This window comes from Pestalotiopsis fici (genome assembly GCF_000516985.1).
Source record: "Pestalotiopsis fici W106-1 unplaced genomic scaffold PFICI_Scf_7, whole genome shotgun sequence".
Classification (NCBI taxonomy): Eukaryota; Fungi; Ascomycota; class Sordariomycetes; order Amphisphaeriales; family Sporocadaceae; genus Pestalotiopsis; species Pestalotiopsis fici.
The window spans coordinates 3,202,934-3,227,254 of record NW_006917097.1 but is presented as its reverse complement, the minus strand read 5'-3'; the positions used below and the strand labels follow the sequence as shown (position 1 = coordinate 3,227,254).

General features: G+C 47.6%; 4 protein-coding genes across 4 annotated transcripts; all 4 read left to right on the top strand.

The window, feature by feature from the left end:
- Positions 1–761: 761 nt before the first annotated feature.
- Positions 762–5,338, top strand: PFICI_10598 (uncharacterized protein; the record flags this gene model as incomplete). Its single annotated transcript, XM_007839179.1, has 4 exons — positions 762–919; positions 972–1,128; positions 1,241–4,878; positions 4,951–5,338. 4 exons carry the CDS (start codon positions 762–764, stop codon positions 5,336–5,338), a joined length of 4,341 nt encoding a protein of 1,446 aa, XP_007837370.1.
- A 474-nt stretch (positions 5,339–5,812) lies between these two features.
- On the top strand, positions 5,813–8,587 carry PFICI_10597 (uncharacterized protein; the record flags this gene model as incomplete). The annotated part of the gene is made up of 2 exons (XM_007839178.1): positions 5,813–5,918; positions 5,994–8,587. The coding sequence occupies 2 exons, from the start codon at positions 5,813–5,815 to the stop codon at positions 8,585–8,587; spliced, it is 2,700 nt and encodes an 899-aa protein (XP_007837369.1).
- A 535-nt stretch (positions 8,588–9,122) lies between these two features.
- Positions 9,123–9,928, top strand: PFICI_10596 (uncharacterized protein; the record flags this gene model as incomplete). Its single annotated transcript, XM_007839177.1, has 2 exons — positions 9,123–9,465; positions 9,591–9,928. 2 exons carry the CDS (start codon positions 9,123–9,125, stop codon positions 9,926–9,928), a joined length of 681 nt encoding a protein of 226 aa, XP_007837368.1.
- Positions 9,929–17,627: 7,699 nt separating this feature from the next.
- Positions 17,628–19,216, top strand: PFICI_10595 (uncharacterized protein; the record flags this gene model as incomplete). Its single annotated transcript, XM_007839176.1, has 2 exons — positions 17,628–17,751; positions 17,808–19,216. 2 exons carry the CDS (start codon positions 17,628–17,630, stop codon positions 19,214–19,216), a joined length of 1,533 nt encoding a protein of 510 aa, XP_007837367.1.
- Between the last annotated feature and the right edge of the window lie 5,105 nt (positions 19,217–24,321).

Below are 24,321 nucleotides of genomic sequence, written 5' to 3'. Positions count from 1 at the left end.
TGAATTTCAGTTTTTGTCGACGGCCAATGAAAACGCATGTCCTCAAGGCGCCTGGGACCTCGTAGAAGGGAGAATTCTGGTTATGTCAGGAACCAATCACATCCAGTCATAAAATCAGCAAAGATATGGTCAAAGTTTCGCTTCCTTCCCGCGTCAAGACAATCTAGGCTACGTTTTGATCTCTGTATGCAGCTGTATTTCTGATTATGCGAGAGACCAATGAAAACCCCTGTTATAGCCATCTACGTAGGCTACGTTGTGATCTCGGTGTGCTGCTGTACTGTGTATTTCTGGTTTTGCGAGAGACCAATCAGACCCCCTGCCAAGGAGCAGCTGACGACTAGCCACATCCATTGCTGCTGTGCTATGTACTATGTACAGGAATTCTGATTTTGTTCGTGCCCAATAGGAATGAAGGAGTACCAGCGAGTAGTCCCCACTTTCGCTGCCCAGCCGATGTATGTAATCTGTATGACAGGGTGCCTATCAGGCATGTACCTAGGTACCTAGATACCTGGGGAGCAATAGAAATAACCCATCTTTCCGCGTCCACCTTGAAACTCTTTCGGGATCTTCATTCTTTTGCCCCCATAGCAATTCGAGTTGTCACCTCTGGTCAGATTCAGAGATCATGCTTCGTCACCTCTGTACCGGACTACAAAGGTCACCTCCGACCACTTTCCTTTCTAACACTCGTGGGAATCTGTTCCCCGCTGGCCAGCAGAACCATCACAGCCTCGTCGATTAACAGCAAATCGCAGATGGCGTCATCGTCAGACTCGCACCAGCGGAAGTACACAGCGCGCATATCCAACCAAGAATGGGAAAAATGGAAAGATGACATTAGAACCGAGTTTCTCGGCGACAAGACTGTGGACGAGGTTGTCGCATCACTCAACAACCGCGGTTTGAATGTCACGTACGTCTTACATGAGCACTTTGAGACGGCATTCATGTTGACTTATGTACAGGAAGCCCCAACTCCAACACAAGGCAAAGCAATGGCGACTCCACAAGAATTTGTCCTCCGATACGTGGCGCTACATCGACCACACTGTGCGGAAGCGTAAAGCTGATGGGAAAGAGTCCGTGGTGATTTTGTCCGGGAAGCGTCTGTGTACCAAAAAGGTGACAGACGAAACGGCTCGCCACCAAAGACCGACTCTACTACGCCGTGAGATACCAAGCTCTGCCTTTAATCCATTGATTCATGCGCTGATACATGAATTCCACACTCGAGACAACACCCGAATCTCCGGGAAGTGAAATCGACCTCTTCGTCTCCACTCCACGTGCTTCAAGCCCAAGTCTTGCAGAACTTGTGGTATTCCCAAGATCGCTTCCCTGGTACCAATTTCTGCAAAACGTCTCTATGAAATTACTTCCAGCTCCAAAGGTTTTAACGACCCGTGGGAGAAATTCGAGAACGCAAGAGCCCGAGGACCACGGAAACGACACCATATCTCGCCTGGCACGATATGAGCAGAAGGATCTTGCCAAATTTGTAACACCGGCGACTATCCAATTCGTTTTATCCCACCTTGTCCGTCGAACCATACAGCTACTTACTAAATCTGAAGAGATAGCAAAGTTGCAAAATGCCTTCCTCAGTGTTGAGTGGATGGCAGCACGGTTCTCAAGTATTCTACCAGAATCTTTCTCAGGACAAAATCTTCAACGAGCCAGTTCCCTTATTAGCAACAAGGATCACGATCAACAGAAAACCCTGTCACATATCTTTATTTATCTCGCATCCAATCATTTTGTGCTAGACGAAGAGAATGGCTTGGAAAGCAACCTATCGACCGCTGAAGCATTTGTCCTTCTGATCCGGCTTATCAGCCTTGGATCGCCGCGCATGCTACACAACCTAATCCAATTCTCCCGTGAGAGCTTGACACTCGCGGCTGCGGTGGAAGAGCTTTTTCAAGCTGCAATAATAGTTGGCGCACTTGACATTGTGGCAAATATTTTGGAAAAGAAACCCTGGATGATCACTGTGGAGATGCGGACCCATATACCCTTCATTGGTACATTGCCGCCCTTGCATTATGCCGTTTCTCAGGGATCCGTTGATCTTATCAACATCCTTTTGAAGTTTCAGCCCGACGTCAATGGAATTAGCCGCACGATCTCTGGGATCGCAGGGTGGGCTCCCTTATCTCTCGCTGCTTGCCACCGTGCACACCAGCTCTCATGCAGGATTGCAGACATACTTCTCCAGAATGGGGCCAATCCCTACGCAGGGGCAAGCCCAGACCCATTGTCAATGTGCCTCGGCCACGGAAACAATAAATTAGCACTTCAATTGATTGAGCTAGGGGCCTCCGCGGACAACTTCTGTCGCTCCGAGTTTAATGGGATAGATATCGTAGATATTTACCATAATGGTACTTTCTTCGATGCAACGATCTGTGCAACGATGAGCCAGAGAGGATCTTCACTGAGCGATTTCAGTCCGTTTGGACTTGCAGCATCAGCAAACGATCCACAAAGAAGCACACATGATGAAAACGAACTGAATGAGGTCATGGACGATGAAAAGGAAGTGGTGGTTTTGACACTTGTTGAAGCTCTCACAGAGATGACAGACTCGCCCTGCGGATCAGATGCCATGATATTGGCGGCTTCAAGGGGCCACTTGAGCGTCATGTCGTATCTCAGAAATCAACTCGGCCAAGAAGTTGATTCCACAAACGGAGCTATGTCACCTCTGTACGCGGCTGTTCTTTGGAATCAGGTGGATGCAGCTCGACAGCTGTTGGAGTGGGGAGCGTGTGCCTCAATGGACGAAAGGCTCCTTACATCTTGGATTGAATCTAAGCATGGACTACCAACACCATTGCATATTGCGATTCAGTTTGGATCTTCCGATATGCTGGAACTACTGATTCATCACAGATGTGACATTGATCAGCCGAGCGAGTTCTTTACGAACATATATTCAAAGCAATGGCGACCCTCCGGATGGCGATCAATTGAGCACAAGCCCGATAAATCAAACCGGGAGGGAGCACTTACCTGTTCCGCGGTGTCCCCTCTACTCTTTGCAGTTCTACAGAAACAATGGGACAAGGCAGAGACCCTTCTTGCTTTAGGAGCGAAACCTTCTGGAGACGTTTTGTTTGAAGCTTCACAGCAAGGAAGATCGGAACTGGTAGCCAGATTGCTCGAAAAGGGTGTCCGACCAGATGAATCTATTCGAGGTGGTATGACAGCTCTCGAGGAAGCGGCTAAGCAAGGGCACGAACCAGTAGTTCTTCAATTGCTCGATGCAGGACCTACAATCATTAATATCAGTTTCTCGGCTTTATTTTGTCTTCCCAATACCTCAACTATACAAACTCTTCTCCGCAATTATCCAATTACTCCGACATCGAGAGATGAAAGGACCAAAAGGAGCTATCTGGAGAATGCAATCTTACGTGGGCATGAGGACATAGTGACTCTTGCACTTGAGTTTGATCACGATTACTATGACTCTGGAGCTCTTTGTGCTGCAGTCTTCCAGGACATCACAAACCATTCACCATTCACGCATCTTCTGCTACATGAGCTCGTCACGAGGCGAGAAAACTCCTCTTGTACCAAAAGCCAGGTTCAACTATCATTGGAATCTACAGCGATATCGATGGCTGCATTTTATGATAGGCTGGATATAATTGACACTCTTTCGCAGAGCAGAATACCGGGGCGCTGTCAAGTTTTGGCCGTACGTGTTGACTGTCTACAGGATGATTCTCCAGAGTATCACAAAACTTGGAGATCTCGTTTGGCTCATGACGAGCTACTTTGGTATGAATGGCATAATTCTCAATCACCAGGCGCATCGCCACTCGAGTATGCTGCGATGGGTGGAAGCGAACGAGCTTCCCTAAGACTTTTGCAAGAAGGCTGTCGTCCTGATGTAGGAAGTCTCCATGCCGCAATGTCTCACCTAGGCGACGATGTGGCTGAAAAATTTATTGAGCAATGTGAAAATGTCAATATGGTCTATCCATTCTATCATAACTACACAACGCTGCAGGCAGCAGTCCGAAAGCGAAAAAGGAAGCTGGTTGAGAAGTTATTGGCCAAAGGTGCCGATATCAACATGTACGAGCCATCCAAGCCCGGACTTTTCAACGAATGGGGGTTCCCTGCACTCACCATAGCTGTCAGTACCGGTGACACTGATCTTGTTTCTCTTTTGCTGAAGGAAGGAGCGGATGTGAACACGGGACATTCCTCAAAAGCCTTCTGTACGGCACTTCAATTGGCTGTTGCGGAAGGTTATATCAGCATTGTAAAGTGCCTCATTAGTCACGACGCTGATATGTCTGCCAGAAGATACCCATGCTTTGGGTTTGACATTCCTGGCCAAGGAACTCCTCTAGAAGAAGCAGCCCGTCGGGGACGCCTCGACATCCTCCAGCTTCTTTTGGACAGTGGAGTCTCTACATTGAGATACGGTCGAGTTCAATATGTCTTGTCGATCATATATGCTCAGAAATCAGGGCATCACGCTATCTTACAGGCACTCAACGACCATAGATCCTGGTCAGCAGAAGATCAAGAAATCTATGAAGAACTCGCCGAATTTCCTCCTGATAGAGGGCTTTTCTTTCACCCCAAGGAATATCGGGAGGCCGAATTCTCGAAGGTGGTAGGAGAAACAATATGGCAGTTGGGACTACACCATAGCTTAGGCTGGTGGAAAGATGAGCCATTGGTTCCCAGGGCTGCAACTTCTGAGGGGAACTTCGACAGAGTATCCGAATGTTTTACTAATGAATCAGATTCAGACGGAGAGGAAAGTACCATATGTGTGGACGAGAACTTTTCAACGGTGGCAAGGATAGCAGATGCGACATTGGATAACAGTGAGGAACTTGACAGGTATGAGCAATTTTCTGTCCTTTCACTCTCGGGGCACTTCATCAATGCGGATCGCTAACAGCATCTCTTAAGACCTGAGGGTGATGAAGTCAACCTGCTTGGCAATGAGACTTCGCAATACTCATTCGATACTGAGCTGTCTTTCATGGAGCAGTCTTCGATATTTCATGCTATTGATGGAATGGACACACTCCATCATTCTTTGTGGCCTTGTAACGGCGACTTTGAATGGTCCGGAGACGATGGCATGAACATGTTCATTGATCCAGAGGATATCTTGCAATGGCCCGGAGAAGATGGCATGAACATGTCCGTTCATCCAGAGAACCAGAATTCGGGAACCACATTCGCCGGACAGCAGCAGGATGCTGACGAAGTCATGGAGATGGAAGGAGACATCTTCGAGCATATAGAATGGTACCAAACGCACGATAGGTGGGATGAGAGTTTTACAAATTAGTCCTTGGTTTTGGATCTTTGACTGTTTCCTGCTGAAAATTAACCTGGGCATTCCTCTGCGCCTTCAGGTTCATTTACCGTTACCAGTCATATTGGAAGATTTCAAATTTCCTTGTACGTGCTTCGTTAGGGATTAGGGATTCGACTTCAGATTTTTCAGCTTTTGTAAATCGTGTGCAAGTAGACGCACGGCGTGTAAAGTTGGCACAGGGGCGCCAGCTATGCTAGCAACGGTACTCAGTGGATCAGCCATCATGTTCTGTATGACTGTTGTTATTCAGGTGAAAAATATCTCAATGGGCATGTCGTGCTTATCAAATGGATGTAACTGGGCGTCCTCAGCGCAGCCTTACGTGCGGGGTAAGCTGAATCTGAGAGCGGCTGTGCTGCTTGTCAAATAGGTAGATTCTGCCCCGTCTTCTCGGAACACGAAAATTTGAATCATCGATGCCAGAAAAAGAAAATCCATGATTTCATGGCGTCGGCGATATCTTTTGCGGATGGAAACTCGGGACTGCAGGCCGGCATGATCCATGGCGCGGTTAGTACCACATTTCACCAGCACCATTACGCTACTCCGGGTGAGTCCTGTCTTGGATTATCAACTCAATCGATTTGGCATTTCCGATGATCGCTAACGACGGAGAGGGACTAAGAACGACCCGAAACACCACCGAAGCCATCGATAATCATACCCTTCGCTCGAGACAAGGACTTTGTGCGACCAGGTACCATATTGGACCAAGTGCAAGAGGCGTGTGCCAAACCTGATGCGCGAGTTGCGCTGGTGGGCCTAGGCGGGATCGGCAAGTCTCAGATTGCTATCGAATATGCCTACCAGGTGCGAGACCGATCGCCAGACACGTGGGTATTCTGGGTGCATGCGAGTAACGCAGCCCGCTACGAGCAGAGTATCCGTGACATCGCCGATCACGTCAAGATAACTGGGCGACAAGATCCCCAATGCAATATCTTTCAGCTGTTGTGTAATTGGCTGCGTAGTGATAAGAGTGGGAAATGGACCATTATACTCGACAACGTCGACGACGCGGGATTCCTGGTGGCAGCTCCAAGCCAAAGTCCAGACGTGCAATCGGACTCTCGAGACAATGTGGCATCCAGTACAAGTCCGTCCGCAGCACCTCTTATATCCTACCTTCCTCATTCCTCATCGGGATCAATCCTCATCACAAGCCGCTATAGGGATACGGCGCAATCCATAGTCGAGGACCACGACATCGTGGCAGTCGAGCCCATGAGCCAGCAAGATGCAGTAGCGCTTGTCCAGCAAAAGCTTGAGGATCTCAATGACCAAGAGGATACCACCACGAACGCTGGTGAACTTGTATCAGCACTCGAGTATATGCCACTCGCAATCGTCCAAGCCACATCATATATTCGACATAGAGCCCCGCGATGTTCACTGAAGCAATATATCAAGAAGCTTCAGGAGAGCGAAGAAAAGAAAATGGGCCTACTTGACGAAGACGGCGGAAGGCTTCGACGAGATAGCGAGGCCAATAACTCAATCATTTTGACGTGGCAGATATCCTTCGATCACCTCTACGAGAATGAACCTCGCGCAGCCGACTTATTATCCCTGATGAGCTTCTGCGACCGTCAAGGTATTCCAGACAGTCTACTACGAGGTCCGGGCAAACATCTGAGTCGTGTGAAGATGAAAGAAGGAGAAAGTGAGGAACGAAAATCTCAGCAGGAAGAGACGTCGATTCATCGTCCAAAACTCAAACATTGGTGCTGCATTTGGCCAGCCTGTTTGGATCGCAATCGGGAATCCCGCCAATGCAAGACTCAGCAGGAGAACGAAACCCGGGAACACACCAAAACATCTTCTGATCACCGAGACTTAAGCTTCAAATCTGATGAGGACTTTGAAGAAGCCATATCGTCTCTGCGAGATTATTCTTTCATCTCCAGCAATAAAAATGGAACCTCTTTAGAGATGCACCGTCTTGTGCAGTTATCAATGCGAAGGTGGTTAGAGACGCAAGGCCGGAAGGAGGAATGGCAGCAAAACTTTGTCAACCGTCTTTGTTCCCATCTTCCCGATGGAGAGTACAAGAATTGGCCAGTATGGAAAATTCTTTTTCCCCATGCGAAAGCTGCAGCAAGGTTATGGTCGGAGGAAGACACATCACCAATAGCGTTAGCTACGATCCTTCACCAGGCATCTGGGTACCTATACAAGATCTGCGCATTCAACGAGGCGGAGCAGATGTCGATGGCCGCACTAGATATCAGAATCAAGCTGCTTGGCCGGGAGCACAAAGACAGCTTATTCGCGATGAACACTCTTGGTCTAATACGTATCTCTCAAGGCAGGCTTGAGGAAGCTGAAGAGTTGCAAACCGAAGTGGTTAGGATTCTTAACGCAAAAGGCCGGGTGACTGATCTTGCTACAACAATAGCCATGAATAATTTGGCCATGCTATTTGCCGACCGAGGTCTGTATGAAGACGCCGAAAAGATCTTGACAGAAATCATAATGGTCGCGAGAGAGTTTGGTCGCACTGATTCTACTCATACACGAGTTTTCATACGTAATCTGTCGAAAATACACCTTTCTCAAGGCCGCTTGGATGACGCTGAAAAATTTCTCATGAAAGCAATAGAGGACCAGAAAGCCTCGTCCGGCATCACTGACATCCATACGCTTGTGGATGAAAGCCTTTTGATGTCAGTATACAACAGTCAAGGTCATCATCAAAAGGCAGAAAGGTTAGGAGTTGAGTCGGTGGAAAATTGCAAAGAGAAATTAGGCGTTCGTCACTTTACTACGCTGAATTGCATGCTCGAACTAGCATTGGCACATCTCAGTCAAGGCCACCTAGACGAGGCTGAAAGGCTAGCATTGGAAACATTGAATGCTCACCGCAGTCGATCCGGCGCCGATCATCCCAACACGTTGCGAAGCTCAATGGTAGTGGCCAGGATATATTGTGCGCAAGGTCAGACGGAAATCGCTGAAAAGTTGGCACTAGATGTCATGGAAACTTGGAAGGCAAGATCAGGCGCCCAGCATCCTGGTACGTTATTTGCTATGCGCCACCTCGCGTCTATATGGTACGAGCGTGGATATCATGTGAAGGCAAAATCACTTCTGAGGACCTGCTTACGGTCTACAACAGAGGCTTCGGGGAGCCCGAACTTGCAAACGATTCTGATTGCCAAACAATTGTCGGCTTGGGAAGCCCAATCTGTCAGTGCAAGTTCAGATTTATCTGATTGACACGACAAGCACGCGACTGGTTTCATTCATTTCCAGATTTTGTTGTAGGATATATGTGGTAACATTAGAAATGAGTCGTTGAATTTGGGTCTCCGACAGTCTCCTACAAGAAGAATGGCCTAGACATTCATCCGTACATATATGTAGGTTCAACTAGTGACACGGGTTACATTGGATGCCATTGGTGTTTCCTATAAATGCTCTTGCAGGAAGTTCATGTTCTGTCGGCTTTTGTTACAAGGATACGAACACCAGCTTCTCATTTCATTTCGTTTACGTCTTCAAATAAGTCGTGCCAGTTTGACTTCTCGTGTTCCATGTAGCCAGCAATGATCTGACCAAACAGATCAGGCACATTTGCGTATCTCCAAAAGCCTTCTTGTCGCAACGGCAGCCCCACTCTAGGAGGGTACCTTGATTCGCTCGCCTATACACTGCATCATTGACTCATACTTAAGTCGACAAGCGTTTCCAGAATTTGTCTTTTGTTATTATTCTTCATCTTGACCCTCAAACCTTGGTTGAACAGGTCACAATGTCGAGATCACCGTCGCCACCCTTTAGAATGCTGGTATTCAGCAAGACAGCCGGCTACCGACACGAGTCCATACCCGCTGGAATCAACGCACTCAAGAACTTTGCAGCCACTTCAGGTCACATAGATTGCGATGCGTCGGAAGAAGCCTCCATCATCAACCCGGAAAATTTGGCCCGGTACCGAGTCCTCGTATTTTTGCACACCAGCGGGGATTTCCTCAATGAGGCGCAGCTTTCGGCACTGAAGGGCTTTGTGCGTGGCGGCGGGGGCTTTGTGGGCATACACGGCACGAGCAACGGCATGCCCAGCGATACATGGTTCAAAGAATTGGTCGGCGCAGGTCAGTAGTTGGGAGCAATATGTTCATTATAATAGTCTTCCAAGCACGACGTTCTTCTCGTGCCAATCGTGGGAGAAAAGATATCATTTCTGTTGTGTTCTTTACTGACTCTTCACGGCTCATAGGGTTCACAAATCACCCAGAGCCACAAGATGGCGTTATAAAGATCGAAGATACGGCAGATTTTCTGACCAAGGACTTTCCAGCGGAATGGAAATGGCACGACGAGTGGTACAACTTCCGGACGAACCCGCGCAGCAATGTCAAGGTTCTCTTGAGTATCGATGAGAAGTGCTACCAAGGTGGAACTATGGGTACTGATCACCCGCTGGCTTGGTACCACGAATTCGAAGGCGGTAGGTCATTCTACACGGCCTTGGGACATTTTAGCGAAGCCTGGGCAAATGAACGGTTCTTCAGCCATGTGACGAGGGGGATATACTGGACAGCTGGGGTTTTCTGACCCTTATGGTTCTTGTGATAGTAATAAGGGAAATCGATCTCTGGAGAAACAAATAAAAACGCGAAAGTCTTCGCATACAGCTTTTCTTTTCTGGTTTCCTCTTTCTCAGTAATCAGTAAACAAAGCCATTATGAAATCTCTGCAAACATCCCGTACAAGGCAAGTACGAGAACTTTCGATAGTCTCCCACCGCAAGCTGCGATCATCGGGTGATGGAGGCAAAGCCCACACTGATGGAAGGATCACAAGTCAATCATGCTCGCGCCGTTGGACCCTGAGACGAGCCGATACTGTATCAGATCTCGGGAGCAGTCCTATAGTGATGCTAGTATGTATGCCTGGATGTCTAGACTAAAATGCAAGTTCAGTATCGAATAGAAAGCATCTCAATATGCACATGGATCAGCGGCTCAATCTATGTAGCTGCATTTGGCTGCAGAGCCTCCACGAGTTAGCCAATTGCAGAGAAACACGAGGTTCGGTAATATACAGGAAAGCCCCCGATAACGACTTCACGATTTAGTTGCACAAAGATACAAAACGTCAACGATCTTAATCTATTCTTAGCCCTGCCCGCGATGGGCCTTGCAGCTCCGGTAGTAATACGACACAATAATCCGTCAGGTGCCTCCGAGTATGCAATATACAGAGTACTTGAATGAATGCTGTGCATTGTCACAAGGGGGGACCAGCGGGTGCTGCGATCCACGTTTCTCTCCACGTTACACTGCGTTGAGAAAAAGAAGTGACTTTGAGTAGATTGGTGTCGAAGCCCTGCAATTCGACGTCGTAGTAAAGGGCTTCTTTCTGGTGGTCCTTGTCCAGGGGATATATTGCGGTTCGCAAGTCACCACTCTTGAGTTGTCAGCAACTTGGTACTCGCATTATCTCCCGGGGACAGAGTTGCATGTGGCTTGAAGCAAGTGACTGTTCAGTGGTGGAACTCGCCATTGCGGCGCAGCATTAGTCACTTTACGCCCGCTGCTTACATTATCTCTTGATCCATGGAAAAGGACATCACATCTGCGCATCTTTGGTCCTGTAAGATGTGCTGGAGAGCAGTTCTTGGCTTCAGGGGTTCTTTTTCTCATTTGCATCCCTGGAGGAGATCTGGGGTTTCGCTTTTGGAAAAACAAGGGCCCAGTACGACACGTGTGTAACCGAGCCATTGGGGCAAGAATCCAAGGAATAAAATGCCATGGGCCGAGCACGCGACAAGCAAACAAAGAAAGAAAATAAAAACATCCCAACTTATACTGGGTCCACTCCGCGATCAGAAGCAGATCACTTTCGATATACTTAAGCGAGGTTAAGTTTGATCGAATGATCAAAGCCAGGGCCCGGGCCGCGGCACACGTTTTTCCTACGGGCCATGGCAACTAGTGAACCAAACAACGATCTGATGTGAGATGTGAGTAGAGTTGTAGGAATGAGGGGTGTGATCCTGCGCACCGACAAGCCGCTTCACCGGGTGGTGGCTTACGAAAGATGCGCGCGACCAGGCGGCGCCCTGAACAGTTTGTTGCGCAGCAACGTCGTATCTGCAGGCGCGATGGTGGTAGGTTCGCGGTCAGGTTCATCCGATCATTGTAGTCAACGCAGAGATACTGACGAGTGTTCATGCATCGACGGCTGCAAATGTGATGCGTCTTCCTCGCAAGAATGAGCCGAGTATAAACGACAGCTAGTGCTTCATGAAGGTGGATACGATATTGCTGTATTGGGATCAAGGTGGATCAGGCGGACCTATTGTCTGATCCTCGACTACTACCCGTCTCCCGGGTAATCATTAATTGGCACCAGAGGCACTTGAAAGGGTGGCTATAGCCCCAGGAAATGCTTCCATGGCATGTCTCATAATAAATAAGCTCACCACAATCTGCCAGGGCCGGACTTGTGTGATTGATATTCCTCATGAGGAAGTTTCCCAAGTGGTATGTATGCATTTGTGTCCAATGCACAATATTGGTTGGCTGGATCAAATATTTCGGGACGTGTATAATGCCACGAGGGCTCACGGTAATAACAAAAGTTCCAAGACTCGAGCTCTGAGTCGTTGGCGCCGTCTCCTGTGTATCTAGCTCCAAGATCGTGACTCAGTGAGTACTTTGGTACCATGCGTTGCTGGTTTGGCAGACGATGGCCGACGCACATGACATGATCACCCACCCGGGCGAGGAGAGATGATCGTCATGAGTATCGGGATTTGAATAATATGCAAATTGATGTTCGGTGTAGAAAACTTTTTTGGAGATCAGATCACTTTCTCCTATGTAAGCCCGTCCATTGCTGACACATAATTTGTTATTCTGTGCCAAAATTGTGGGACATGGCCAGGTACCAATTCGCTGACAGAGCTGCTGTGTGTTGCTGGTGAGAAACTTCTAATAAGCTCTCTGATACGGTGAAGGATTTCATCCGCGTTGGGGGAAGAGCGGGGAAAGCCAATGGAGGCGTGCGCATGCAAGCACGAGGGATGAATTCCGTGCTCATTTGAGTTGGCACTTTTGAGCTTGAATCACAGGTCACTAGGATCCTGACAAGCGCCAGCGCCGCTGCTAATGCTGCTGTCCAGCAGCAAAATAAGAACATGATGGCAGTTTGGTAGGCAGGTAGGCTTTCGTGTATGCTTCCTTGTACCCTGTCGTCTGGGTCGAGGTTCGATTGCTTTTTCTCTTCTTGCGATCCAGCGAAAGCCAGCGAATCAAGATTCTTTCGTGGCCTGATTGGCGGACACAGCTGAGGATATGCCGCGATCAGAAAGGTCACACGATACAGAACCGTGCGACTACTGTTCATTCCTTTGCGGGGTGACTTGGCCCTAGCTACCTAGGTAGTATGTAGGCATATGAGCCAATCGACAGTGTTTGGACGATATTAGCATCGACATCACGGTAATGGCAGCTGAGGTTGAGTAAACAGCTGCTTACTCCCGTCCGTGTAAGCGGCTGCCATGGCTCAAATTACCCGCGGGCGGGCAAAGCCAATAATACCACATCTGCCATGTGCCTTGAACACATCATGCGCTAGTAATTGATGGAGCGTCCTTGGGCCTACAGTGCTCAATGCCGTCAAACAGGGCAATACGGGCTAAGTAATCGATGTTATCATGTAATGACCAAATGTACTTGTGTAATCAAGGAATCTCTACTAATGGCCAAGTATGATAACTTGGCAATGAGGTCAAGGGCGGTGAAGTTGCGGGTGCAACTTGTCGAGAGTTTCCACCTGGAAACGGCGACTCCGTCGGCCCAGCTTGTTGGCATCGCATTGAATCGTTGCACCGGCAATAAAAAGGGTCAGACTGGAACTCTGAGTTGATCGTATCACTGTCATTGAACAACAACATATATTCCCAGATATGAGCTGGCTCTCATGCTGACCATGAGGGCTTCGACTCCAACGAGCGCAGATTCCGGCGGGCAAAGTGGGCTTCCGGCCCATTAGCAGTATGTGCCATTGACACGAGTTGTGCACGGCTTGACTCGTGGCACCAGCCCAGCAGCCAGCTCAGCAGCCTCAAGCGTACGTGACAGAAATGACGAGCGCCGATTCCGAAATAAAGCGGCATATCTTGGAAGAGACAAGCAGGATCATTGATCTAGGACTGATGATTTGATGATGCGCGCATGTTTGGCTGCTGGCCGTGCTTTGTTGGAGGCCGGACTATTGCCAAAGCGTCCTGGCGCGTGGCCTCCTCTCTGACGACTGACAGATGCGGCTGTATCAGCATATCAGAGATCCTTGCTTACCCCCAGGCACCCTGGAATCCTTCTAGAAGCGGTAAATCCGCCTAGTGAAGAACAACCCGAGTGCCCATGATGGATGGGCGTGGGGGGGAAAGGAAACGACTGGCATGCCATTGCGACCTAGCTTGTTCGGGTATCTCTCATTTTTGGCTTTATAAATTTCCTGGTGTTTTCTTGCTCAAGTGACGATCCAAAGTGCAACCTAAGGGGCATTGGCGCAAGAACGGGGATGGTGCTGCGATCCCGGAGATGGCAGGTCGGGGCCACGATAGGGTCACAGTTCAAGGCGCCAGACCAGGTTTCGGGGTGTCGGTATGGGCGGTGGCTGTATCCTGCTCCGAGGCACGTCCTTTTTGCCTTCCACCATTGCTCTCGAGAATACGACTTGTGCCCAATGCAGCACTCTCAGAAGATCTACAATGTGATGACAGTAAATTGACCACGGCGTTCAATAAATCGTCAAGGGGATACCATATCAGGTACCTACTCACTCGGCCTTGTTCCTTATCATCGGGGCTGGCCCTAGTCCGTGACCCGGAGTGCATCGGGGCGGAGAGCGGATATGTGCGGCTGTCACGTTTGATCCAGTAGCCAAGTTTTGAATCGAGATAACCGGATTATTTCGCAGTAAGTACCCATTGAGATACCTGTATGGTGGGTTACTAATACAACCTTGCCAATTGCTTACTTTGTTGTTTGTCTGTCGATGGTTTTGGGCTGGCTACCTATATAGGGCGTGAGTATGTAGGTAATCTACCAGCTGCTAGGGAGGGTAGGTAGGGTTCTTGCGGGTAGGAGGTAGTTTTGAAACTCTGGTTGCCGAGCCTTCTCCGCCAGCCAGGTAGTAGGTATTGAGTTCTCATATTGATGTGCTTTACTCATGGATAACAAAGCGAGATTGCCGGGAACAGGCACAAGGTTTCGCAAAAACGACCCCGTGGTCAACCTTAAAGAGCAAGCATGTTCTGGGGGTCACTTGACCAAGATGGACATGGCAAACACCTCGGCAAGGGAGGACATTTCCGTTAGGTGAGTAGATAGCTAAGAGTTTTGCTGGATGGATAATATAACCAAGGTAGGTAAGTATGAGCTCGAAGGCAGAAAAAGACAACACACCTCTACCCTAGGTAGGATGCCCCCAAACCACACCCCCCGAGACTCAATTGTGTGTATTGAGCATCCCGTAAGCAATAAGGTAGGCCTGCATGGTAACTGACCAGGCATGCTGGGGGCGGGTGCGAGCATACCTCCATACTCTGTACAGGTAGGTACACAATAAGCTCTCTTGTGTCATTTGTACCGAGGTGGGGGAAGGGTTGATGTGATACAGGACCAGTGGAGTAACAGGCCTTTTCTTTAAGTCCTTGCATTACCGTGTGACGGTTTTTTTTCTTACACCATACCTACCTACCAGGTAAACACACAGCTCCTCGACCCCGGCCAAGACATCCCGCGTCTGCGTAATGTATTATTATTGCTGTTTGGCCTTGGTATACCTAGCCTCCCGCATACAACACAAACGTAACAATTATTCGCCTTATCACATAGAGAAATACATCATACTCAATTACACAAAGCCCCATGCCTCGTAGCTCCCAATGTGCATACCTCCCCACAAACCTTGATGAGGAAATGAGGCAGAGGAGGTTGCTCTTGATCTGGACGGGGTCAAAATGTTCGCTGAATTGCAAGCTATTGATGGCAGAACGGTAAGTACAATGAATCTAAAAAAGGCCGTGTCAAACCTTCGACGCATCAAGGTACCGTAGTGTCTGTGCAGGCAGGCAACCACGAGAAGAAAGCGTGAGAGCATTTGATGCTCTTGTCTCCTCATTCTTATAGGTAAGGTAAGGTAAATGTATTGACCAATGTACAATCTAGCGCACAACGGGTGGGCGACAAGCCCCCAGGTTACCCTTTAGCGCCCTGGCCGGGGATCTTCCGCAAGAAGCAGTCCAACTCACTAAAAACACAGTCAAGGTACACTAATGTAGATGTAGGTGCAAGCTTGATGAGCCATCAACAAAAGTAGTCCATGTCGAGATATGTACCAATCGTCTACCTAGGTAGGGTATGTCCAGCGATGCTCAGTGTATCTTGTTTCAACTCGGCTCTGCCTTTTCAGTGGCCTTGTTCTTTGATCACTTTCAAGGCACTGGCCAGAAAAGCATCAGTCAGGCGGCAGGCTTTGAGTGCAGGGCACACTGGAAGGTACCTACCTCCGAGCCAGGAACATTTACACTACAACCTGAACCTACATACATTACCTAGCAGTAATCATCATCAGTGTACGTAGCTCGCAGGTAATAGAAGAGAACATTGAATTGAACCCACTCTCGCTCACTCACTGCTGCGGAACGTGCTGCAACCTAGCGGGGACTGGGTCCAGCGTTCGATTCTTAGTGCCAAAAATTTTGCTGCCCAGGGGGTCGCTGCCCAGCTTAGCCCAGCTAAAACGGACCTGTCGCCTGTGAGATCATCCAATCCAGCCCAGTCCAGCTCTCAGGTCCCAGCCCGGGTCGGCCATTGCTACATTGACTGGCTGGTTGGCTGCTGGCTGCTACCTTGACGACTCCGTGCCTCTCCTTATGTTTACGAAGCGGTCCCGTCTTTCTCCTACTCACACCCGAGAGCGAGAAGTACATAATATTTGCATGCAAGCCTCTAATCAGATATTGTATTTTCGAATTTCATGCTCGGTTTTCCTTCTCAGATGGGGGTTCCATCCGTCTTCACCGTCCCCCACTAGCTACCACGCCTAGTCTCTGTTTGTCCTGTCTGGATGGACTGTGGTTGACTATTTGCAACGAACCGGGTTTCTTCTTTACTTCTTATTCCACCATTACGGTTAACACTACTCCTGTCTCCTTACTTCTTCACTTTTGTCTGGATACTCCTGTTCTTGGCCAATGTCTGCCAGACAGTCATTATCCCTTTGAAACAGGAATACCAGAAAGGGAATTTATTTTTTCTCGTCAGAAAGGAGTGGAAACAGTTCCTTCTTTGTTACGTGCTAGGTACTACTTGCTTGTCCAGCCTCACACACACATACACACGACTACACAACTCAGCACAACTCAACGCAAATAAGAAAAAAAGACTTGTCTCCTCTCTTGCCTTCGGTCCGGCCTCCGCCACTAGTCTCCCCGTTGCAAGACTTGTGGATAGTCCTGCCTGGTGTCTCGGATCTGACGTCTGGGCCGTTGTCGTCCTTACTTTTCGTTCGCTCGGTCTGGCATCGCCCAGGGGTGCGGAAAGGGCGAATCAACTGTTGATGCTTGCTCAGACTGCAAGAAAACGCTCCAACATTGACGTGTCACCACAAACCACCACGGGCAGCAGCTTAGATAGGGTCTGTCGAATCTCCCCTTTGCTGCTGTTGTCTCTAGCAGCTTTTTGTGTGTCTGATACTCTTCTCACCTCCGCATGCGCATTCATGACATAGACCATTGCCGATAAAAGTGGTTCTCGAGTACGCCGGTCTGTCAGGGCGGGCCACAAATTCACATGATACACAGACGTCAAAAGATAATCATCCATACCTAATCAGCTCATTCCTTGTTTTTCTTGGTTTGCTCAACTATCTCAAAAATTCCCATTCAGAAACAACCAGTTTTCCTCTCTTCGCCACATCGGGACTATACTAGGTAGGCACCGAACGTCACATACTTTGTGCTGAAGTGCCGATTCACATCTTTAGTGTGGAACTTGTGCTTTCCAAAGGAGGGAAAGAAGGGGGGAAAAATACAAACCACACAACCGATATTCTCACAGCAAGCAGATAACTTGATATTCGCCAACATCAGTCTTCAGCCGACCCCCGGTCAGAACATCTGGCTTCTTGACAATCTGCAAAGAGCGATGAGTTGTTGGAACGAATTGGCGAAATTTGTGTTTAGACGTTGCCTGCCGGAGTCCGCCACATAGCTGGCTACATCCCGAAAAGCAACATGGACGCGCCAACCATGCAGATGCTCTTGCCCAAGGGCATCGTTTACAACGATTCTCGTATCTACAATGAGATTGCAAGTTATCCCGTGATCCCACGTGAGAAGATATGGCATTACTGGCATGGTACTCAGACGGCCACTCCACAACTCTGGCTGTGCACCACACTAATCGAGTCTCAGTGTATACCACAACCTTCGGCAAGCTGAAGGACCCCACCGCTAACCGACTGGAAAACTTTTGGTGGCATGTTTTGGGCAGCGACAGGAGTCAGCTTTCCGGTCCGACACTCGCCAGGATCTTTGAGCAGATATCCGATGGACCTACCTTTGTGCCACTGAGGGGCCCACCTAACCGATACGAAGGGCCCTCGATTCCGGTATGCTCAACCGCTGGAGCTTATTTGGGGATTTCTGACCATGGATACCAGGCAATCTTGAAACATGTTCAATCCGACAAGGGAAAGGGCAAGGCGTCCGACAGTCCAGGTGCAGCCAACGAGGAGGCGCCAAAGACAGAACCTCCCAAGGCTTTGGCATCATCTTCAACGAAACCGCCTCCCGCCCACCCGATCTTGAAGAAGCCAAGGGGGCCATCATCGTCGGGTCCAAGGCCCACCGCTCGGTTCGTATCTCCTGCTGGCTCAGATGTGGAAGACGAAAAGGAAGAAAGCGAGGTCGATTCGTCAACAAGCACCACTGCAAATGAATCCTCACAGCCCAAGCCTAAAACCTCTTCAGCAACCAAGGAAAAGCCCAGGAAGCCAATTGGTAATATCTCCAAGAAGAAGATCGTGGCATCTTCGAATAAGCGACGGCCTGCCATGCCACGACGACAAAGCTCACAGTCATCTGCAACGGGCTCGGAGGTAGGCTCTCGTGATGAGCGACCCTCGCCAAGCACGAGGCATCAAGGGCCACAACGGTCTGTTTCACCAATAGTTGAGGGACCAGATCCCAAAGAGGATGACCCGCGGCTGAGTGACAAGGCAAGCGGCAAACGAGTCGTGGTCTCAGCAGCAGCTCCGGGAAAAGCCGAGGCACTCAATGTCACTACCAGTGCTGCTTTAGAACGACCTGGGCCAGTACGTCCAAATAATCTGGACAAGAAGGCTGCAAAGACGAGGCCAGAGGGCAAAGGGACGGAAGCCTCGGTTGAAACCACCCAGAAGTCACAACATACTACGCCTCAACACGCTGGCAGCAGCACACAAAGTCACGTGCAACCTGGAGCTATTGCTTCGCCAATGGTTCGTTCCAAATCCAGTGGTGACGCCTTCAGGACGCCCATTCGCGAGATAAAACCTCGTAAAGCAGGGCCTTTTCAGGGTCTGACATCATCGAGCGTAGCGACGACTTCGAATGTGGCCGCCCAGGGTACCATCATTGAATTCGATGACAATGATGCAACAGCGAGGTTTGCAAGTTCAATACAAGATGACATGGCGGCAATGAGACCCCGTAGGTCAGAATCAACGACAACACTGACGCCTACGGCACCAAGCAATACTCCGAGCGTGCCCCTTGGCCGCTCAAAGAGCCAGCTTACCCTTCTTCTTGAACGACAAGGCGATAAAAAACATCGACGCTAGTTCTCTTGATGTTAGATCCCCTTCAGTGGCTAGGCCTAGCTTGTTAGCTATACTTTTTTCATCTTGCGTTTTTCTTTTCCGCATATTTTTGTTTTGTCATTTCATTCAGTGTCATTCATCAGGGCCGTCGGTCAGCGGGTGTGAAAAATAAAAGTTCCCCATTGCATTGTGCTTTTTATCATGGAAAGAGGGTCTAGAGGGGATTCATCGCTGTGGAATAGGATATTGGAGCATTTAAGGTGTCCTCATTGACAGCATTGCATAGGCGTTGACAGAACATTTCAATGTTCAGCGTTGTTTGATTACGACAGCTCATAGTACGTAGTTCTATACCATATTCGCGGACAAATACTTGCAGGCTGGGGAAAGCATTCCTGGCCCAGACCAATTTTTTCTCCCCCCTCATATCGAGAGCCCTACAAGACACCCAACCTCATGGAAGAATGCTGTCAGTCGTGCTTCGTCATCAAAGGGTGAGAGAGAGGAAGAAGCTTGAGCGGAGTTGGCCGCCATGGATTAGATAGACCCTGTCGTTTTGGAGCTCCGCCCAAGCAAGGGCTTCTAACCGCTGTGGCTCCCACAAATCCCTGTCACCAGCAACGTGACAGGTCACGGCAAGTGGTCCAGACTCGGAGATGATTCGAAACCCCCAAATTATTTTGTCTCTTGTCTTTGCTGGAGGCTGGTCTGACTAGGCTGCTGGCAAGCTGGGATTCAAGAAAAAAAAAAACCCAAGGATCCTCCGATCGCACGTGGTAAAAGAGCCGTCGCAAACCGTTCACGGGCCATTCAGCAATGTATACCTCCTCAGGGATTAGAAATGTTAGTGCGATACAAGCCCACATAACAGGCTGTTTTTGACGTAAATTGCTCCGTATGTATTTTCCTATATAAATTGGCTGTAATAATATATCGATTCCAAAAGTTGAAAATGAAGTTATACGGCAATTTGCTATTGCATTATATATGAATTCCCTTTTTTTAACCGTATAATAGGCTATTCCCGTTAATTTTCGTTTTTTTTAGTAATTAATAATTATCGTCGATTAATACGAAATGCCATATTACACTAGATACCACTCTCCCGACTAGATAATTGTCAGATGGTGGATTATGGTTCCCATACACTGGGGTGTGCTTGAGCACACGGATCAACCCCATAGTGTTTAGATAGATGTACGGGACCTCCCGGGGATTAGCCGGGGCCACCCAAATAAGCGTACACCTCATTAAAACTAAAAGGCGCAGAACATAAATTAATACATCACATAATTAACACCCATATCAGATTAATTTAAACTCTAATAGGAAAGCACCACCTTAATTAATAATAATGGACGTAGAATAGCTTATTAACCATTAGCCGATTTACGATTCCCCTTTTGCCGAACGTTTTTACCGGATTTAGATATAACGGGAGGAAAAGCCGGTATAATAGCGTAATGCCAAAGCAGCCGAGCTAACCTAAAACGATCGTTTAAAAATTAAAACTTTTTATAAAAAGATTAAATAGGAATACGACGTTTTAAAAGATAAATTCGACGATAAATATACGTATCGTTAAATTTAATACGTAATAAAGAATCCCCTTATATTACGTAAAGCATTAAAGGCATTATGCTATATAATTATTATAGCTGCCGAACGCGATCGATTTAAATAATACCTTAATAACGATCGCTTCCTCCGCAAAGTTCCATAGCGTGATTTATAACGACTATATTACGGGTTTCTAGAATAAACCTGAGTATAAAGGGTGTTAGGGTTTATGCTAACAGGGAACGTTAAACAAGATACTAAGCTGAGCAAAGAGTAATAAAGATGATCCTAAACTGATGTCACAAATATAATCGTCAAAGCGTATTAAATGCTTCACTTATAGGTAAAATAGATGCTTAGATTAATCACTAAGGTAATGACTGTCTATGTAGGAAATCCTTCTGTAATATATATCCATTCATTCCCTCACTGATGTTCCTGGGTCACCATCGTGGTGGTGATGCTCACGTCTGGCTCACTAATCCTATTATGAGTCTCACCCTTGGATCACTAATCTAGTGGTGAGCCTGTCAACAGCCGTTGACAGCTGGCAAGGGTGCTGGCCTGGTCCTTGTCTGGAATATTGCGGACTTCGGTCCTGAGCCCCGCATATTGTCTTCTTAAGCGCCAACATCCTCTGTCTGCCGTATGCGAGGGTGCATGTTTGTAACATGATCTTAGGTTTTTGATCTTTGGTTTCTAGAATTACGGCGAGAACGCCGTCGCATTTATAATAAAAAAGCTCGGATTTTAACGTCGTATACGCAAACGCAAATTTCGATTAATTGTTATAACGAAAAAGAAGAGAGTTAAGTTCGCTAAATAGGCGCTTAAATAATAGCCGGACGAAAAGGATTAAGTTAATCCGTCCCCGAATATCCTGTGGTCCGATAAGATTTAGGTAACGAATTAACTTACGGGAAAGCAATAGATTACGATTTACGACGTAGAAAACGACGATATTTGGGCTGTTTTTTATAAAAAGGGCTACGGCTAAATATTTTAGGTATCGTTTACGGAACGCCGTAAAGGCCTTTGCTTTTTTTAAGAAAAAGAAATAGGTGGCATCGGCGCCGAGAAGTATATTTAGTATATTTTTTTTAAAGTTTAACGGTATTAGCGCCCGTTTTTACGTAATTTTTATTTTTAATACGATAATGCACCCTCTTATAAGGTAAAATTAATTTAAGCTGCGATAAAAAGAATGGATATCCCCGTTATACCGTGGCCATTTAGTAATCCGGATTTTAATTTAATCGAGAACGTATAAAGTTAGATAAAAGGCTGGATTAATTTATATTACGATATTTAGACTTTAAATAGCGTATATTTGCGTGCTGCGATCCAGGCTGCGTAGGAGGCTATTCCCGAAAAACTTTTAGATATATTTTTACGATCGATGCCGCGTCGACTACGTTAAATTATCGAAATTAATAATGCTAAAGTCTAATTATAAAATGTATATAAAATATATTATTTTTAATAAATTATATGGGAAATTATATTATATAATATGCGGAGCATATACGTAAGAACTCCTCGTATTATGGGGCTTGTATAACGCTAATATTTCCAATCCCTGAGGAGGTATAGGTATATATGCGGCCCCTTCCGATAGCACAACGGTTTCCTTTTGGTTTTCTTTTGACTGCTGCCGTCAGTCACATGCCATTTGTGTTGGCTCCAAAAATCAGGTATCAAGAAAGTTTTGTTATGGAGACAATATTTCGTAACACTCCCAAGGTTGTGGAGAACATGGCGCAAACTGCGCTGCTGAACCAAAGTTTTCATCCTACGTACCTACATAGGTATCTTCTATCCTCTCCACCCCCATGCGAGGATACGCGGAGCAAGAGATGACATATCACGATCGATTCATGGATTATTCGTGAGATAGTAATCCAATGATGAGGGATGATGCCTGCTTGGGGACGCTGCCGTTTGGTTTACGCTTGTCCAGCCTGTCGGAGCTGCCCCTTACGAGGAGGGTGAGAGAGAGGGAATACGACTGCGACACCAAAGCATCTTCATTCGCCCATAGTTGGCGATCCTCCAACGCACGTGGTTACCATTGCATGCATCTCGCATACTATGTACTGTTGTAGTTGAACTCGGTCAGCGAATTCTGCATAGCACGCAAAACAAATGGATCCCCCCAGACAAGCTTGACCTTGGCACCTTGTCCTTTTTTTCTTTTTTTTTTGGTTTTTAAATATACCTGTTCTGGGCAATCCGTATTCTAGCCCCCCTTCCGTTTCGGGCGGCTCTTCAGGGACCATAGATTCCCCTTTCCGAGACCTTGTTATCACTTTTCAGTTTTGCCCTCCCACGTTCTGCTTTGATGTGTAGGTAGGAAACATAACGAAGAAATAAACCCCCCACTCTTCCCCGTCAATTGCTAGATGTTGATCCCCCCACATCCGTCAAGAACTCCGTACCCCATCCATCGGGACCCCGGATATTGCCAATCCTATACCCGGATACAGGCACGATTGAACCCTTTTCGCGCAATTTCCTTCCTCTCTCACCTTTTTCTTCTCATTTGTGTATCACTCCTCTTTGAATTATAGTGCAGATGTATGGGAAGGACAAGATCTGACGCCATCCTCCCCCAACGAGAAAAATGCAACGCAGCAGGAAACTCTTGTTCCCGTCAAGAGGAAAACATGCAGTGCCAATGTCCGACTCTCACCGGGCTTCCTCACCGGTGTGAGATTCATTTGACCGTCATTTTGGATCTCAGGCTTGTCGCCGATTTATAACATTATTCCCGCTCAATGCGAGAGTAATTCTTCACCTCGTCATCTCTTGTCGCTTCTCTTTTTACACAGATCCCAATCTGCTCGTCCATACGCGGGTCACTGTATCATGTAAGCTCGTAATCATTGCACTACACACAGCAATGAGAGAGAATAAAAATGAATGAGACCATACATATCACGAGTCTTATGATTCAGGCGCCCCCCCACGCCCCTCTTGGCTTTCAGCCTTCTGAGGTACATTTAGTAGGATTCATATATATATACCTGGCGAGGGATTCATCATGTACCTTTCTGAAACCCCACGGGGTTCGAGATCTAAACATGACTCGCCCCTTCTCATCGCATATCTCGCTTCTTTCTCTAGAAAATTCCCAAATCCGTGGTTAGTCTTGTTCCAGGTACCCAAGCAAGGTACCATGTAAAGGATATAAACGGCAAGTCCTCTGCTTGATGCCGAGAGGAAAGAATTTTGCGGATTTTTTTTTTTAATCCTGGATTGTCTTACCCGTTTTTGCTTACCCCAAGTTCCAATTAGGTCCTTCCATTATCCAGTTTCTAGAAGCCCCTCAACGGTGTGCGGTGCGGTCCGTATGGGGCACTTTTAGTCTTGTTGCCAATGATGTGATTACCCAGGTGATCTTATTTTGTTCTGTTAGTGAGGGACCCCCTCAAACATTGATGGGGCACCCCTTTTCTCTCCAGTTTATAGAATGTCATAGATTGAACATCTTGTTTTCGCCATCTTTTCCACAATGTTCAAGACCAAGAAAAAGAACAAGGAAAAGGACTCGTCATCTAAATCAG